General features: G+C 36.2%; 1 protein-coding gene across 3 annotated transcripts in view; it reads right to left on the reverse strand.

Moving 5' to 3' along the window:
- Positions 1-4,141: 4,141 nt before the first annotated feature.
- FER (FER tyrosine kinase) overlaps positions 4,142-13,208 on the reverse strand; it is a 150,268-nt gene continuing 141,201 nt past the window's right edge. For all 3 annotated transcript variants that reach the window (XM_060761882.2, XM_060761884.2, XM_060761886.2), the window contains one exon: positions 4,142-12,011. In XM_060761882.2, the coding sequence (XP_060617865.2) occupies positions 11,866-12,011 (146 nt within the window). In that variant the 3' untranslated portion in view covers positions 4,142-11,865. The remainder of the gene's footprint in view (positions 12,012-13,208) is intronic.

Genomic DNA, 13,208 nt, shown 5'->3' on the forward strand with positions numbered 1-13,208 from the left:
TGAGCAACAGTGTTATGTCTCTGCTTGTAATATGCCTGCGGGATCTTCTTGCAGCAGCTGAAGATGTGATCTTTTGTTTCATCTGCTTCCTTGCAGAATCTACATTTGGGATCTGTTGTCGACTTTTCAATTCAATTCTATAATTCAATTGAAGTAGTTAAGTCCCCCGCCAATGTCAAGACGGCACCCGATGGGGGTATTATTATTGTTGTTATTATTATTATTAATAATAATAATAATGATTGCAGGCCATAACTGTAGCTTAAACTGATATTATAAAGCTACTTTTACTTACAATCCAAACAGATGAAAAAAATATTCATTGTTAGGTTAAGGAGACTTGTTGAATATTTTGTTCATCTGTACTTCACATTTAACCCATGATATGAGTAGAATAATTCCTATGCATGAAATGGAATTCACACCCACAAGCCGTCATCATTACGGAGGCAGGAGTTGGAAAAAAAGTTGTCTCTTAATATTCTCCCACGTTGCTCCATCCATTTCTATAGCTTTTTCCCCCTCCAACTATTCTTTTAAAAAATCAACAACTTCCATTCTTGAAAATCCCTTGAGAGTTTATATAATTGGCAAAACTGACAGCAAGCATTAGACTTCAAGCTGAAAGAAAGCATGTGAACTAAGAGAGTCTCAAAGATTTAAACGACACTGGGAAGCTGTGAAAAGGAATGTATAATTCTGGAGACCATTTGGACAAGAAATGCCTTCTGAACAGAATGTTCAACCAGGATTTAAATGTTTAAAACAAGGACTGGTGAAACCTTGCAGAACATGAAACATCTCCCACCTTTTTAAAAATTATGTTCACATTTTTCAGAAGACAATTTTTGCAAAGAAAACTCAAAATTTTGCCTTTCTGCATAAACAGATATTTATTTACAAGGCATAGTGTAGTGTTCATGAGATTTTTTGTTAAAATTCTTGGATATTTCCTTCGCCAAAACAAATGTCTTAGGTTTCCATTACTTTTCTTTTCTTAATGCCAAAACAGTATAACGGTCACACTAAGGAGCACGCATTATATTCTTATGTATGCAGAAGCAATTGGGATGACAGAAAGGAGTCACGGAAATCTCATGCAATCATGAGAAATCACCATGGGTTTTGAAGTGAATGGAAGCATTTTAGGAAGATGTGCCTTTCTCCGATTGCACTGGGAGTTTTATCTGCTGCGGCGAGAGGAATATAAATCATGTATTATTATATTATTATTATATTATTATTATTACTATTATTAGATACATAACAAGATTAGTACACAGCAAACAAGATAACTATGCTGGCTTTTGTATTTGATCATTCGTCAGATACTTCCCAAGTATCTAGGACTGTATGATGTATTGGCAAATAATGCGTGCAGATCCAAGTAGGGTGGCCTTTTGCAACTGACAGATTTTGTCAGTTCTGATTGTTTTTAAGTGCAGGCCAAGGTCTTTAGGCACTGCACCCAATATGCCAATCACCACTGGGACCACCTTTACTTGCTTGTGCCAATGTCTTTGAATCCTCATATCGTGTAAACTTTTCCGGGGGATTGTGGCATCATCATGTTGCATAATTGCTGATCCTACACTACAGATACCCTGTGAATCACTGGGTTAAATGATGCTGCTGTTAGATGCATTTGTGGTTGGTTGAAATGCACTCGGGGTGTACTCATCTTCATCTGTTTCCTCACCATCCTTGAGAGAAGTGACAAAGTGGGATGCCACAGGATTTCATCCTGGGCATTATACGGTTCAACAAGTTTATAAATGATTTGAATGAAAGACTGTAGAGAACAGTCATCTGATTTGCAAGATGGGAAGGGCTCATAAGCCAGAGGTCCAAAACAGGTTTTGAAGTTGCTTTAATATGTTTAGGAACTGATCCAAAACTGACAAATAGAACAGGGATAAATGCAAATTTCTACATCTATGAAGGAAAAAAATGCATAAATGTAGCATGGGTGACACCTGGGTTAGAACTAAAAAAAAGATCTAGAGATCTTGGTAGTAGTTACTGTGTGCGTTCAAATAATTTCTGGCTTATGTGACCTTACCATGGGGTTTTCTTTGCAAGACTTGTTCATATAGGGCTGTTTTTGCTTTCTTTTGAAGCTAAGAGACTGTACTAGAGGTCATCCAGTAGGTTTCCATAGCTGAGTGAGTGTCTGAAGCCTGGTCTCCAGAGTCATAGTCCAACACTCAAAGAACCAAAGTCCTGGTAGACCATAATGTAAATATATCACTAATATGATGCACAGCAAGAACCACACAAATGCAACAGCAATAACTGCCAGTGCAATTCCAGATTGCTTCAACAGAAATATAATGCATCAATCAAATGAAGTAATGGCACTACTTGGTTCTGCCCTGGACATAGCTCGCAGGCAGTTTTATGTCCCATTTTGACCAAAGCCAGCTAATGGTAATGTGTGCAGAGAAGGAACTCTTTCTTTCTGACAGAATATTAGAAAGAACCTCCTGATTATAATAGTTGACAGTGGAATTGCCTGCTTTTAAAAAAGATATTAAAACAGAGGTTGATGGTCATCTGTCAGAGATGATTTAGCCGTAGATTTCTCTATGTAATTTTAGATTAAAAGATCCTCAGGGTCACTTCCAACTCAGCAATGCTATTAAATACTATAGTTTTCTCTTATTGGAAAGAAGGTCCAATGGCTTAAACTTACCAATTATTCTTCTCTACACTCTTTTTAGTTCTACACTAACCTTTCTGAAAAATGGTATATTTTTAACTGTTTAACGTTTGTATTCAAGTGTTTGATGTTCATGAGTTAACATTTAAGTTGTTGGTCTTATTTTAATTATTGTGATTTGCCTTTTTGATTTATTTTGTGATTATTATTGTATAAGTTGTTTTTTATGTTGTGAGTCGTCCCGAGTCTCTTTGAGGAGAGGGGGTGAAATATAGTTTGTTTGTTTATTTATTTAAATCTGTTCAGAACTATATGCATAACATTCAAAATTGTCATCATAGGCCAAATGGATATAGATACTTTGATGCAGTACTATCAATTTTATTTTCAACCCTTTGCCAATTTTATTTTCAATTCTTAATATGGATTTTCTTCTTTGATTTTTATTGTAGTAAAGTCAATGTGTCAGGTTTGACTTGGTTACTTCAGATAGTCTCTCCACACATATGCATGATTTGCCATTTTGCATTTATTTCATATTGAGTAACTTTTTAGTTTTGCTGTGAATTCTTGACTTGTGAAGAGAACCTTTTGGAACTCCTCATAGTCTACTTGGGAGTTTCATCTTCCTGCATAATTTTGTGCCATCTATGTATTTAGCTGTTAGCTATTCCCCCTTGATTCCAATTGGATTTGCTGATAAATTAAATATCCCTAGTTCTCTAGACCAGTGGTTCCCAACCTTTTTTTGACCAGGGACCGCTTGACCAGGGATCACTTGACCAGAGACCACTCTCCAACATTAATACCAAAAGGGTTATGAATCAGTTTCTGGTCAACTTTAGATTTGGTTTGGTTGTTTGGGGTGCCGATTCAGAAAATTGCATTGGATAGACCACATCAGCTCTAGTTTCTGATACAGAACATATGCCATCTACTTGCCCACAGAAAAACATTTAATAATCTAGAGGATGGACCTTATTTTAGGTCTTGTGGCCCACCAGTGAGCTGCGGTTCACAAGTTGGGAACCACTGCTCTAGACTGTGAGTAGGAGGAAAACTGTCCAGTTGTTCCATCTTCTTAAACCAGTTGCTGATATGCAAGAAGAGCTGTTGTCTTCATTATACTCTTGTTAAGAGGCTCTTTCACAACAATGTGTTTTATTGCTTTTGTTTGCAATGTTTTATCCATATGGGTGGAAATGTACTGCAGGTGCTGGTCCCAAATAAGCAGCTGCCATGGAATTAGCACACACAGAACATCAACCATCAATGCAAATTGACAAGTTAACATTTTTTTTAGAAAGATGTATCTCCAGTCTTTTGACCCACACAATGGAAAACGCAAACCAGCTTTCAAAATTTTAGTAACATTGTAGTGATTTTTATAGCTATTGATTACTTATTGACTGTGAGTGGCGGGATTTATTTAAATGACAATATGGAGACTACTGAACAACAAAGATGAGGCCAGATACACACAATACAAACATTGTACATTTATTGAAATAATACAGTAAAAAAAGGTCTCGCAGACCTGGTTAGTGGTAATTGGTCCAGTCAAAGAGAGAGATCCCATTCAAAATTAATTTGCAAATGTACTAAGAATAGAAAAGACCCCTTCTTAGGCTAGGATAGTGAAATAAGGTTATCTTCGGTTCAAATGTAAATATAAAAAATTGGCAAATAAATAAAAGATAAAATGTAGATCTGTTAAAATTACACATGACAGACAACTAAGTAAGTATACATAAGCTATCATTCTGACTCTTGTTAGAAGCTAGGAAAGCCACTCAAAGCTTGCTTTCCTCCCTTTGTTAAGCACCTGCACTTTTTGGGAAGATGCCATCCTTTCCAGTGTTATGTATTACCAATGTGTTTCACAAATATATTATATTTAAACAACAAAGAGCATAAAAGGTGCTTTACCTGATATTAAACCTGCTGGTGCGTATATTGGCACTAACTAAAAAAAAGGGGGAAAGGGAAAAAGAACCAACCATCTACACCAGAATACATGTAAGTAGAAAACTGTAAACTATTGCAGTGTCCCTATGCCAAATGTGTAACATTCTTAAACTGTGGTTTGTCACACAAGCCCCAGTGACAGTTTCCAATTTTGTACAACCAGCACACAAAGACAAGAAAGGAAAATGTAATTGGAAAAGCACCTCGTTTGTGGCTGTCAAATCAGCCATTCTTTCTATGGGAAAAGTGATTCTTGTCCAATCACATGACCATGTAATTACTTGATAATCAAAAAGAGCAACTACTCATTTTAAAGCATTTGAGTGAGCCATCGATCTTTGTGGAGAAAGTTAGAAGGTCTGACCAGATAGCATTTGATGGCATTGAATTATATTGTAAAAATGTTCCTTGGATTCAGTCCTTCTGGAACTGAAGAGCCATTAAGACTAAGACAGCATCAGCCTAACAGACAGAATTAAACCCCCAGTGAGGATAGAAAAATATAGACTTTTAAGGAAGGTTTACTATACATGCCTGTTTTAGTTTTATCAGTCTACATATCTAGAACTCCACAGTTTTCCTTTAGTTTGTGTTGCTGTGACTTTTCTGGGATGTATGGCCATGTTCCAGAAGCATTCTCTCCAGACGTTCACCCACATCTATGGCAGGCATCCTCAGAGGTTGTGAAGTCTGTTAGAAACTAGGCAAGTGAGGTTTATATATCTGTGGAATGTCCAGGGTGGGAGAGAGAAAGGCCATTAAATGCTAATCAACGTGGCCAATTGCAACATTGACACACACCTCAAACAGACAAGAGTTCTTCCTCCCACCCTGGACATTCCAGAGATATATGAACCTCACTTGTCTAGTTTCCAACAGACCAAACAACCACTGAGGATGCCTGCCATAGATGTGGGTGAACGTCTGGAGAGAATGCTTCTGGAACATGGCCATACAGCTCGGAAAACACACAACAACCCAGCGATTCTGGATATGAAAGCCTTCGACAACACATTTTCCTTTAGTTTTTTTTTAAGAAAGCCTTCAGAAAAATGCAATTTCCTGTACCATTCCTCGATGCATTGGAAAACAACTAATCTGATGTTTGTATTGGCTGCTCTTGTATTTCTCTCTTTGAAGAAGAATCTTTCCTCTGTAAACTAATAACATGGCAGTGACCTCCTTTTGTTGGTTTAGAAAGTGTTCTTTCCTCATGCAGTGCGCTACTTTGTTAACGGCACCGCTAGAGGGTTTTTCTACCTCCTTTTGATGTACATGATCTCCTAGTACTGTGATATGTTGTGTTTTAAAATCAGAGCTAAAATTACATTACTGATGTAAACCTGCTAGTAATTATAAGCGGGTTTTTTTCCACTCCATTTTGGATTGCTCTGCTTTTCATGTGACTTAGCTGCCTTGGACAATCGATCCACTCTTAGGTAAAATAGTACTTTATGCAGCTATAGAGTGTGGAAAAGATACGCCTCACAACAATATGACCTAAGGTAATGCTGATTGTGGGATTCTAGGAATTACAGGCTAAAATATAGCATTTCCGAGCTCTGAGCAATATGTAACAAGAAACTACACTTCATTTCACTCAGTGGTGTAATTTCGCAGTGATTTATGATTTTAAACTTCAACAATAATTGCTATTGACAATCAAGTTAATAATATCTGAAGCTCAAGGTTCTTTCAAAACAAAGTTGTTGGAGGAGCTTCCTGTCAATTTCATTCACCCTTTTGTGGGTTCATCTATTTTTCTCTCAATTTCTCCAACTTAAAATCCTATAGATATCCAAGTCTCTTACTGGCAGATCTTAAGGTTCCTTTAAAGAACCCCTCCCCCACCTTTAGTTACTCAATTCCTATGTACAAGGGAATCTTGATGAGCTGAAAACATGGATGGACAGCTGTGCATTATCTTGCCCGCAGTTTGTGCCATTTCCTCCTATGATTCAAGGCCAAAATCAATGTATTATACCTCTGCTTTTAACAACCATATATATACACATATCTTTGTTTCCACATTTTTTTTTTGAAATCTAACCCAGCACCTAAGGATCCATAAAATTAATGCTACTGCCTCTTGTGCTTATTCAACAGCAGCTTCCCATATGCTGAATGATAACCCCTCTTTAAGACATCTCAACTTCTATCATTTTCCCTTTCTGTTTATAATTATTGGCAGGCTATAAAGGGAAGGAGATGTGTAACTTTTAATTCTGTGTACTCTGCCATTCACATTTTTCAGTGATTCAGAATCTAATTTTCTAACATCTGAGGGAGGAATGAGCAATATCTGGCCAATAGTTCAATCAGGCTCTGCTTTCGGTTTCAAGAAAGCAGTATTCTGGTGGACCTGCATGACAATGGCTAAGCTTGGAAAAGAAAATTCCAAACTCTCAGAACTATTATGCAATAACGCTAGAAGATGACAAGCTTTAAAGAGGAAAAAACAACAATGGAAGGTTTGTTCTGGTTCGAATATCTCGAATATATCATCAACAAACCAGATGATGATGATAATATGCCATAAAGTCTTCTACCAGTTTAATCTAATCTAATTAACAGATAAATCAGCACAAAGGAGCTTCCATTTTGATCATCAGTTAATTCATTCTATTTCTTTCTTTGCTGTTTTTAGTAATGAAGCTGATTTTATTATTCAGAGCATTGGATTGCCGGTAGGAAAACCACAAAAAGTTGATTTTGTTATCTAAATTAAGAAAACAACTCAGAGCCATGTCTTACAGTAATGTGGCACTGGCCATATTAATTAGCTTAAAAAACAATAACATCACCAGCTTCTAATATGAACTGGAACTGTGGCACGAGGTGAAGAGTTTCAAGAAGCCATTTTCCTTTTGACCTGAACATGTCTTATTCATGACAAAATCCTTTGCAGCAAATGGAAGTTTTAAGGATAGTTCTTGGTGAAAAATTAACCCTCTCCCATGAGTCCAAATTCACACGGGTTCTGTCTGTTTCCTTGAAAGAAACATGCCTAGATACAAAGACAGTTTATGAGATATAAACTTTGGCTATAATATTGCAACCTTGTATTCCCCCCCCCCTCAAAAAAACCCATGCACCCTCTCCCCAAAATAACCATCTTATTTGTTGGGGGGGGGGGGGGAGAGAAAACCACTGCTAATTGTATCTCTAATGAATGTCTGAAACGATCTCCAAATTTCAATCCAACTAAAAGGGATGGAATGGAAAGCTATTTCTAATAATTTTTTGTGAGAGAATTTTAACCAGCAGCGCAGATATATATAACAACAGCTGAAACTGTGGATATTACTGCTTTTGTTCTGTACTGAATTTGCCTACATTGTGCTATTAAGGTCACTAGCATACATAGTAACAGCTGATAAAACGAAATATTACAATAAGCAGTGCAGTAAAACAAGTGGAGTATTTTCTTACAATTGTGTTCCCAACGAATAGACTGGTGACTTATTTCATAACCATTTGTTATTTATCGAACTGTTCTAATACTTTAACTCCATATTTTTTTAGTAAAAAGATGTGGTATTTGGGAAATACCTATATTTACCCAAGTATAATGTGCCATCGATTGTAATGCACACCTCCCTTAGGCTGAGTCTGGAAAACTCACTTCCCAACTAAGACCTCATTCACGAGACCAAACAAATACATGTAATGTTTTACAAATATTTGCAAAATAGAAAGTTACTAAATTTCTATGCATCAGTAGATGATTATTCTTTCCAGGCATAACATTTTCACATAGGTTTGCCAGACTGCAGACTGGAAAATAAGAGGCTTCAGATTTGCAAAATGGCATTTTTGACTGGAATTTTAATTTTAAACTTTATTTTAAAAACTCATAATTCTTGAAAATGAGAAGTTACACCAATGGACACTGGGTTCAAACTTTATCTAGTGTGTGTGTGTGTGTACAGTGAGGCACACTGACAATATCAGCAATTCCGAAGCCCACTGAGATTTACACTGATGCACGAAGACAAATGCAATCTCAATTTAACATTGCATGTTCCTGCAAACTAGGGTGAGAAATTATGAACTTTTTCTAACAGGAGAACTATATAGATCTTTAAAAAGCCCAATTTTCAAATAATGTAATGTTTTGACTTTTCATCATCCATATATTTATCTAACAGATAGGATTGAACTTCCTAACACACATAGCTGGAAGTGTTTTTTTATGATAAAAGCAGTACTTTACGAAGTTTCATGTTAGGAAGACAGTGTAAAATAAAATACTTGTTAACTGCCAACACAGTAAACATGCTGCATGTGAGCAAACCAACTGTGACAATGTCTCAAACAGTAACTGAAGTTGGACTGATCCTGAATTTTAGGACAGAAGGCGAACAAAACAAACACTAAATGCTACTGGTATTCCATGTTTGGAAAAAGCTTTTTCAATATGATCAGCAGTCTGACATGAATTGCAAATCTGAACTGCTTACATGAATGAAATATAAATAGCAGTTATCCTTTACATCTGTACAAAAAGATCAGGACAGGGTATCCCTTTAATCAAATTAAGAAACAGAATAGTACATTCAAAAGACTTTTAAGAAATGGTATACTCCCTCCTATATAAAAATATTAACCCTTAAAAGAAAAATTAAGAACACTGTGAATAAAAGAAAATACATTCTTGTCATTACATTTATACATTAGTGTATGCATAGATGGAGATCTAGGACTGGGCAAATTGGTGGTGCTTCCCACGTGGTGTGAGCATTTAGTTCTTGAGCTTTTGAACTAAGGAATGCCAATGAATTAAGGCACACTCATTTGGATCCCTTTAGGATCACAGTAAACAAGTAATGTTCTCCATTTGTGATGAACAAATGTTTAAGATCAGCATTAGCCGACTGTGAAATAAAGAAAACTCCAGAGTAAAATATGTAACATTACACTTCCCTTTACCTCTACACTAGATTCTGACCTACAGCCCATTCTTTGTGCATGAGCACTTGGCCCCCTAGTAACTCCATCTAATCTGGAGAATGCCATCTGATATAATGCTTCACCATTTTATGCCAGTATTAAATTTTATCATCACCGTATTGACATCAACCTCTTTAGACTACAAGTAGTAAACACCTTGCTTGACATCACCACTTTACTACCACAAAACCACACAGCAGAACAAATGTGCTCTGGTCTGGAGGATCAGCTAAACATGTAACATGTAATAACATCAAAGTCTTCACCAAAACCTTGGTGCTACTGTACAAAACAACACTATTTGACTCCTCATTGGGCAGAATTTCATCCCATTGGGCTAGAAGAGATCAGGTTGATAATACATTGTGACAATTTTTCTGTCTCTTATGCACAACCATGAAATCATTTCAACAAAACTGATTAACTACAGATCCAAGAGCTCTGACTGACTAGAACCGTGAAACAATCCAATTGTTGTGTTTTGCCCAGAGGTGGCATATATGTTGACATCCCGTAGTAATTCTGTGAATGTGAACTGTCTATTGAATAAAGCCAGGAGAATGTGGTTGCAAGTTGAGAAACCGATTCCTATTGAATGTGAAAAATGTGTAGCTTCTGTAGTGTGCGAAGATATTATTTATGGAATATAGCTTTTCCTTGTTATATACACACAGAGACGTTGGGACATTTTTGTGCTCCTGAAAACTACTTTCTCCCTTTGGAAACATGTGTACAGAATACATCCCCCTCTCTTTTCCTATCTTCAGCAGCATACAGAACAGAAATAACAATTCACAGAGCTTCCAAAGGCCAATCAGGTAATTCACTTCTTCTTTCTTATCCAAAATCAATGCTACTGGTTACCTTCATTATGTGCCACTCTTATTTTCAGACAAGTTTGTTTTGTGATGACAGCATTCCCAAATGTGCACATTCAAAAATAACTGTATACTGCCATAGTTGTTCTTTCTGAAAGACAGATGAATCTGGAGTATTTCCTGACAGCTATTTCACAAGTTAGGTATCAGCTTTGAATTTATTCTTTTCCCTGTCCCTACGTATAAAAGTTAGACCACACATAGATTTGTGCATATCAATTGCTGGATAATAGTATTTTCTTCTTGATTTAAAAATGGAAATGAACAATGTCTATTATCAGAAGTGTTTACTTTCTTGAACTGTCAGCAAGAAACTAGTGCACACATTCCTCATTCTTAAACGTTTATATTATGTCACTTTTTAAAGAATAAGATTTATTCACATAGTCATGATTATGTTAGATCAGGCCTGCACAACATGGTAGTAGTAAAAGATCCTTATTTTTTTAAAAATGAACTTCTGTGGACTGGTCCTCCCGCCTCTGAACTTAATTTTGATTTGCTGCTACTCCTCACGTGACCACAAATCCGCCCAGCCTCTCTCTTTTCCCCCTCCAACCCTTCACAGAGTTTTGTTTACATGTGGAAACCAGGGCACAAATTATTACTGTTGTTATTGTTCTTATTTTGCTGAATGCTTAATCCAACCCTGGATTCAGCTTTGGATTTATCATTTTCCCTGCAGTAAAAAGTTAGAGCACACATAGCTTTGTGCATGTTGATTGCTGGAGAATTGTGCTTCTTTCTCTTGCTTTAAGAGTAGAAATAAATAATGTGTTCTATCAGAAGTGTTTACTGTCTTGAAATGTCAGCAAGAAACTAGTGCATGCATTCCCCATTCTAAAGTTATACTTTAAATTGTGTCACTTTTAAAAGAGCAAGAATACATGCGTAGTCAAGATTCTAATAGGTTTCACCCCCAGAGCATTATGTTTTATAATATTTTAAATCAAGATAATTCTTAAAACTTTGCCTTCTGTTTTAAGCTCAATAGGAATGGTACACAAGTTGGCCAAGCTTTTCAGTATGATTGCTGGGAGAACCTGCAATCAGAAGCAGAAAAAAATGGCCCTAAAACATCGTCAAGATTTTATCACAGAAGCAGAAAGCAGTGAGATTTCCTTAGATTTTCTCATATATCAATGACTATATATGGAACCTAAATGAAGCATCACTGTGATTGGAAATAAAGCATTTGGTAAAGCACTCTCTCTTTAACATAGGTATCTTTGACATTTTCCAGCCTGGATACATTTAAACAGGGTTTAGTTTTTTTGTTTTTCTAAAAAAAAAATCTTAGAAGAATATTGAAAGAGTTGCAGTAGAAATACAGAGTGTTCATGACATAAAATATTACTTTTCCGAAAAGGAGAAGAGTCCTGCAGTTTGAGTCCTATTACTTTCTCATGATGTCACTTTCTTTTTCAATGTGGAGAGCTCTTTTTGAATCTCGCTGAATTTTGGTCTCATTTCAGGATTGTAATCCCAACACCTTTGCATTATTTTATAGATTTCCTCCGGGCACTTCTGAGGCGCTGACATTCGATAGCCTAGCATATATTTTGAAATGGAGAGAAGACAAAAATTGAAAATATATGTGAAATAGTATTCAGTCCTTAAAAGTACATGCCTGCAGAATATTAAAGTTTTGGATATAAATACATTTAAAGCTCCAAGGTAGAAATGCCAGAATTTCAGTTCTGTCAGTTGTAAATCACAGTCTCAAATTTGCAACCTGTGTAAAATATTGGCTCCATGAGTCCCTCTTGTTCTTTATTTGTCAGATCAACCAACAAAATGTAGTAATAATCTTTCAAACATGATTTCTGATAGACTTTCACTAGGAAGATCATTCCTTTTAATTTCTGATCTGACTTTATAACATGAAAAGTTATACACATTTTAATGTGTTTTATGGAAAATAGACAGGATTTGTATGAACAAGTATATAAAACCATAGTTTTATGCACATTCTCCCAAAAGATATACTCACATGCGCAGAGATGTATGCACTAATTCAAATTCATTTCTAAATCTCAGTAATGTATGAACTTTGATAGCAGATGGCATTCTGGCCTGCCTTTAAGTTTGGAAAACATGTGTTTTGTAACTTTATACTGAAATGGGAGAATAACACATTTCTCTCCCAATCCTTGTCATAGCTAACATAGTTTCAATGGATTTATTCAAATATGATTTTTAGAACTACTTCAGCTTATTACATTTGTGTTGTGACTGTCTGCTTTTGTTTTTTTGATTTATTTGGTAGTTTTACTGATTTAATTTAAAATCAAAGCAATGCAAGGTAAACACATTATGACTGGAGCCTCAATCATACTTTCTTCTATCCTGACATATCTTCCAGGAATTTTTGCCATACCTACTTTGACCATTTTTGATCACATTTCCCTCTCCTTCCCCATTTCATTCTAAATTCCCTAGCTCATTGCAAATTGTTTTCTTTACTCTATAAGCCTACAGCACATTTCTCTTAAAATATATATATTCCTAGGAGGCAAGGGGCCAGGTCAAATTGACTCTAAAGCAGTGGTTCCCAACCTTTTTTTGACCAGGGACCATTTGACCAGGGGCTATGTTGACCAGGGACCACTCTCCACCATTAGTACCAAAAGAGTTAAAAACAGTTTTTGGTTAACTTTGGTTATTTGGGGTGTTGATTCAGAAAATTGCATTGGGCAGACCACATCAGCTCTAGTTTCTGATACAGAACATATGCCCCCAGTAGT

This window comes from Anolis sagrei, chromosome 2 (assembly GCF_037176765.1).
Source record: "Anolis sagrei isolate rAnoSag1 chromosome 2, rAnoSag1.mat, whole genome shotgun sequence".
In the NCBI taxonomy this organism is placed as follows: Eukaryota; Metazoa; Chordata; class Lepidosauria; order Squamata; family Dactyloidae; genus Anolis; species Anolis sagrei.